This window comes from Pterocles gutturalis, unplaced genomic scaffold, assembly GCF_000699245.1.
Source record: "Pterocles gutturalis isolate BGI_N339 unplaced genomic scaffold, ASM69924v1 scaffold46614, whole genome shotgun sequence".
Lineage (NCBI taxonomy): Eukaryota > Metazoa > Chordata > Aves > Pterocliformes > Pteroclidae > Pterocles > Pterocles gutturalis.
In genome coordinates this window covers 232-6037 of record NW_010132426.1, presented here as the reverse complement: position 1 = coordinate 6037, position 5806 = coordinate 232, and the positions used below count along the sequence as shown (strand labels likewise).

Sequence of the window (5806 nt, the reverse complement as noted above, 5' to 3'; positions counted from 1 at the left end):
CAGGGCTGCGCTCCGACTGCTCTTCTTTCCATTGCAGTTTTAACCCTGGCTTTACTCTACATTAATTGTTTTCATTCCTTATTTTTTTGACCAGTAGCCTGGAATATGTGAAAATGCAGAAGATAGGAGGAGGGCGCACCATGTGACTTTTGTTGGCACACTGCATGCGGAAAAGCAGTGAAATTAGCTTTGTCTGCTCTAGAAAGCAGTGAGCAGTGGGAAACAATGCAATGCAACAGCAAACGGGCAGCGGTGGTGCTGGGCAAGGTGCTGGAAAGCAGCAGCAGTGCGGAGGCGAGACGCTGGGGTGTAACACGAAGGGTAATTGCTGCATGGAATTGATCTGGGTTTCAATGTCCACATGTTTCACTTGGCACCTCATCCCCCTGTTTGAGAGGGATCTTGAGCCATCTTGGCTGGTCCCTTCTCCTGACAGGGCTCTAAAAAACCTGGCAGGATACGGGCACTTCCATACTGAAGTGGATGCTTTAGGATCATCTTGGCTCACTGGTGAATTCAATTTATTATTGATATAATATCAATCATCATAAATTTATTCACCAACTGTGAATTCAGTTTATCATTCTCTGTACCCAGTGTGGCTGTGAGCTCTGGCAGGTTGCTGGTTCGCTGGAGGGCAGGAGGGCTGGCTCTGCCTGGAGATCAGGGAATGTTGGGATCTGAAGGCTCAGCGCTCTGGGCTCTTGCCTAAGCCAAAGGTGAACTCGGGGTAAGGATGGTGCACAGTGTGGGCGGTGACTGCACAGCCGTGCTTCGGCTGGGCTCAGCTAAAGGAAACGTTTGACAGTGACTGAGGCTTGCCCCTCTGCATCGGGGCTGGTGATGCACAGTTGAGGTTCCACTCTTCCGCGGTGCTTTGTGCTCCCCGGCCCTCCAACACGTGCTCCATCCCCACGGCTGCTCGGGGGGGAACGAGCAGCAGTGCTTCTCTGTACTTGGCACAACTTCAGCCAAAGAAATAACCCCCATTTTAATTGTGCTTTTTACCTTTTCAGGTTATGTCTAGAGCAGGGCTCGGTGCTGCTGCCTCTCCTGCTGTGTGCTTGGCCTTGGTGTGCTTCCTGGCTGGAATTGTTGTTGCCTATTTGGGTCTGTGACTGCGCAGATCTGATCCTTAGGCATAAACCGTTGGCCAAGTCTGGGACTAGGACTGGCTCCAGCCGCACGCAGGCTCCTCTCTGAGGAGGAGTTCAGCGAGCAGGGGGGGTCCCTTCTGAACCTCGGGACTCAGTGCAGGGTCTCCCTGGCAGTTTTGTCTGATCCCGTCCTGCAGGTAGTAAATAATCCAGCGCTCCTTGCCACTGAACCTTGTTAAATCCCTGTTGCGTTAACCCTTGAACTTTGACAACTCACTGCTTTATATCAATAAAATACTGTGGCTCGTCTCCTGCAAGAAGAGTGCATGACAGCCTGCGTCCCGACACCGCCCCGCGCAGGAGCGATTCCCTCTGGGGGATGCAAACACACCCCTTAGTCCTGTGCACAGCGGCTGTCAGCTCCGGTCTTTCAAATGTTAACCAGCAGCCTTGCGAAAGATCATAGTTTCTTCTGCCAAGCCTGCTCTTGCACAAGGGCTCTGGAGGTCAGTACACGATGAACGGTGCTTTTGCCAGGGCGGGAGGCGCTGGCTGGTGCCTGGGGAGCAGCGGTGGGTCCGTGCTGCCGCAGCCTGGCCCCGCTGGGGTCTGTGCTGGGCTGTGTCTGGACGGCTGTGTTAGGAGCCAGCAGCTAACAGCTCCTGACCATCCAGACAGCTTTTTGCGTGTGTCACCTCGCAGCAGCCCTTGGTTCACAGCCCATGTTCTTGTATTTCTGAACTGCCCCTCTCCTCCCAAGCCTTCCTGCCGGCTGCTGTGGCCAGACGCAGGAGAGGGGTGACAGGGCTGTCGTGGCCGCGGTGCTTAACCCGGGGCTGTGGGGCTGGCTCGCTCGGCTCCGAGCAGCAGCCGAATTCCTCGCTGAAGAGCCACGTGTGTGTGGGAGCTGAACAGCAGAGCAACCGCTGCCCGGTGATCGGCCCGGGGATTGCCTCCTGGCCGGGACCCAAACCAAACAGGAATTAACCCTGCCCAGGGCGTGCGCCAGCTCGCTGCTGTTGGGTGTTGGTGAGAGCGCGTAACCGGCCAGTCCGGGGGGAGCCGTGCCGCTGACATGGGGACCAAGCTGCTCGCCTGCTTCCTCGCCTCTGCCCTCCTTGCCTACTACATCTACAGCCCTATCCCCGAGGACATTGAGGAGCCCTGGACAGTGATGCTTATCTCGGCCAGCCTCCGGGCCGCCTGGGACCTGGTGAGTCTGGCGCTGGGCTTGGTGTGGGGAGAGCGATGGAGCAGGGGCGTTCACGGTGGCCAGCGGAGACGTGGTGATGTGTGCGTGTGCTGTGTTCTGAGTGAAGTGCTTCATGCTCTCAGTGCACGACAGCAGTACCTGAAATTCAGCACTAAACTTACTGTGACTATGACTATAAAGGAACTTAGAAAAGGTTTGATTGTGCAATCTTGAGCAAAGGACACTCAGAGTAACTGGAGCTGGGATGTGCAACGTGAACATGAATAGAGAAGAGCAAACATGTTCACTTTGCTTTACAATCCTTTGCAGCTGCAGCACTGCTCCTTGAATTTTCCCTGTTTCTCAGAACCGTGTATCAAGCATTCTCAGAAGTACTGCATTGGGTGTCAGAGAAGGGAAAACTAGAGAGCTGCTTAAACACTATTGATTTGTGTGGTTTCATAGAAATCTACCGACAGAATGAGCCTAAAAACTACACAAAGCTAGTTACAGGGGTGATGATGCTAAAACATGTAAAAAAATTTTATATAAAAAAACCCTTTATTTAATACCCCTGTAATCTTGCCTACCAAATCCTAGTATCTAGCGAAGGAGCACAGACCCGTACGTCCCCTCTGGAAGGCAGTGGTGTTACCCCACCCCCGTAATTCCATGGCAATACAGGCTGACGATGCAGCTCTCCTGTCTTCCCATGCTATTTTTATATCTCCTACATCCCCGGCCTCCCCAGAGCTGCACCAGTGCGGGTCAGGTTAGAGGTGGCTCTAGAGTGTCCTAGGTGCCTTCTGAACGGTCACCCGACTGCAGGGCAACACCTTATGGTCGCTTAATAGCAGGTCTGCGTTTGGGGAGGGGACCCTGCTTCAGTCTTTCTGGCTCCCTGCCTTTGGTTTGAAAAAAGGGCAATAATGCTGCTGCCGTCAGACCCTCCTGGGCAAGGGGGCTCCTCTTCTAGCTCCCAAAGGGACGTGCCAAGAAAGGCAAGAAATGGCAGATCTCTGTCCTCCTCCATCGTCTTTGCTTTCGGGGGTCCTGGGGAGCTCTCCAGCTTCCCGGACAGACTGTGCAAGCCTTGCTCTGATTTCAGGGCTCCTGGCTGGGGCGAGTGACTGGTTTGAATAAAACCTCTGCCGGTCCCAGGGTGTCTTCCAGCTTTACAGAAATTTAATCTCCAAGAGTAACTGAGGCTGTGTCTAAAATGCTGTCCCCTTGTCCCGGGCTGTAGACTGAGCTCGGTGAGCGGCTGGGTCTGATGCACTTCACGGACCCTCTGACAGCGATGATGGCTGCACAGTACGTCCCACCCACGTCCGACGAGAACGTCACCGTGACAGACACGGAGCTCAGCAGTGTTGCTGTCCGTCTGTACGTGCCCAGGACGCCGTCTGACGGGCTGCGGAGGGCGGTGGTGTACTTCCACGGTGGAGGCTGGAGCCTTGGACAGGCAGGTATGCTCTCCAGGCAGGACCCGGGGCTGGAGGAAGGTCTCTACGGCCCGTGTTAAGCGCTTGCTGCCTTTTGGTTCATGGGAGTTGCCACGGAGAGGGTCAGGGAACTGGTATCTCACCAGTTAAAACCAGCTGGAGGTTTGGTGAGTCCCCTGAAAGCTCCTGCAGGGAGGAAGGTGCTGTTGTGTGTCTGCTCCCAAACGCTCCACAGCGTATCCCAAGTGGCTCGTTTCGTTTCAGGCATGAAAGCCTACGATGATCTGACGCGGTGGACTGCAAACAGGTTAAACGCTGTCGTCGTGTCGGTCAAGTAAGAGATTCTCCTCCTAGATGGGATGAGGGGTTGGAATACATTCATCTATTTCGATTTACCTCGTTTTGCAACATCTCCTTTTGTGCCCGTGTGCGTTCCTGCTGGCTTTGAAGTGTTTGCACACAACAGGCATCGCGGTTGCAGTGCCCACTGGTGGGTGGTGGTTGTTTTGGGTATGGCTTTGTGAGGCTGGGTGTGTAATAAAATATCCGATCCCCCAGGACAGACAGAGTTCCCATTTTCCTGGGCACAGAAAACAACACGCTCAGCAGCGAGGGCAGGTGTGGGCAAGCCTTCCTCCTTAACAGCAGGCAGTGACGCCCTTCTGCTTGCCTCCAACAGTTACAGGTTGTCGCCCAAATACCACTTTCCCGTTCCGTTTGAAGATGCGTATTCGGTCACGAAGTTCTTCCTCCAGCGCAGCATCCTCTCCCAGTACGGGGTGGACCCCGAGCGGGTCTGCGTCGCGGGAGACAGTGCGGGTGGGAACTTAGCGGCAGCTGTGGCACAACAGGTAAAAAAAAAAAAAGTTATTTCATGAACACTTAGAAAAGACTAACAAAGCTCTCTCAAAGCAGCTCTCGTGGTCCGTGTCTGCGGGAGGTCCCGTAGCCTGCAGGACCGACAGGGAGGGCTCCCAGTTCCCAGGCAAGGGACTTCACTGGAGCCGTTTAATGGCACCGAAGCAGCTTTGATGGTGTGATGTCCTCCAAACCTTTACACCCTAACAAAAGTCGCTCTGTCCTACCATTGGGGCACATATTGCTCTGTCTGGGTATGTTGTTTGGACAGGGAGTTTTAGGAATTTGACTCAATAGCCATACAGAGCAGCAAAAAAAAAAAAGACTGTCCCAGTGTGATTTGATCACCCACAGTTCCAGTGCCTTGGGCACTTCTCGGGTTTATTAAACAAAGTCAGTGTGATGTTGCTCTCTGGAGACGTTGTTTGGCTTGTAATGAATCTCGCTTGGAAAGGGTGTGAATCTGTTGTGGACACCGAGGGCAGAAGACGAGGGAGAAGGTGGAAACTCATTAGGGAAGCAGGAAAAAGGATGACGTCTAAGAAATGTCAGTGGTCACCACGTTTGGGTTTTCACGTGTCTAAAATGCACAGAATTGTAGTTGTTTGAGTTCTAACACCTTAGGGTTAAAAATCCAAACAGATTGACAAGTTCTAAATTGTGTGAAATTATGAATGGAGCCTCAGAAACCTGCAGTTTTTAAGCTATAAGAAGAGACATTTTCTATAGTTAGAGAAAAAGCATTTGTTACTACTTCGGAAAACATCAATGTTTCAAAAAGTCTCAATGCTTCAAAAAGAGTATTTCCCAAATATTTTTATCCTTCAACATAGAGGAAAAAAATGAAATGATATTTGATGTCTGAGAATTTTTAATAAAAGATACTGGTTTAGGTGACCTGCCTATGAAGTTAGAATTTATTTAAATTGGTTTATCCTGGTTTTATTGATAATATTATTTTGCGTATGTTGTACAATGTGTGTGTTAATTCCTTACTTGAAAAATCTTCTGTCAGTGTGGGGGAACCAACACTTTTTATCTGACTTTTGTAGCTCTTTCTGCTTTCTTCTGTAGCTGTTAGAGGACCCTGAAGTCAAAACGAAACTGAGAGCCCAGGCTTTGCTTTACCCTGCTCTGCAAGCCCTGGACCTGAATTTGCCGTCTTACCAAGACAACGCGCACAAGCCCATTTTATCCAGGTGGAACATGGTCCG

The 5806-nt window shown here is 51.8% G+C and overlaps 1 protein-coding gene across 1 annotated transcript in view; it reads left to right on the top strand.

The window, feature by feature from the left end:
* Positions 1-2172: 2172 nt before the first annotated feature.
* The window catches only part of AADAC (arylacetamide deacetylase), a gene marked incomplete at its 3' end in the record, with an annotated part of 3857 nt that continues 223 nt past the window's right edge, over positions 2173-5806 (top strand). Inside the window, exons 1-5 of the mRNA XM_010080883.1 lie at positions 2173-2310; positions 3536-3758; positions 3999-4068; positions 4414-4585; positions 5667-5806. The exon at positions 5667-5806 is cut by the window's right edge and continues 223 nt beyond it. Of these exons, the coding sequence (XP_010079185.1) occupies positions 2173-2310; positions 3536-3758; positions 3999-4068; positions 4414-4585; positions 5667-5806 (743 nt within the window). The remainder of the gene's footprint in view (positions 2311-3535; positions 3759-3998; positions 4069-4413; positions 4586-5666) is intronic.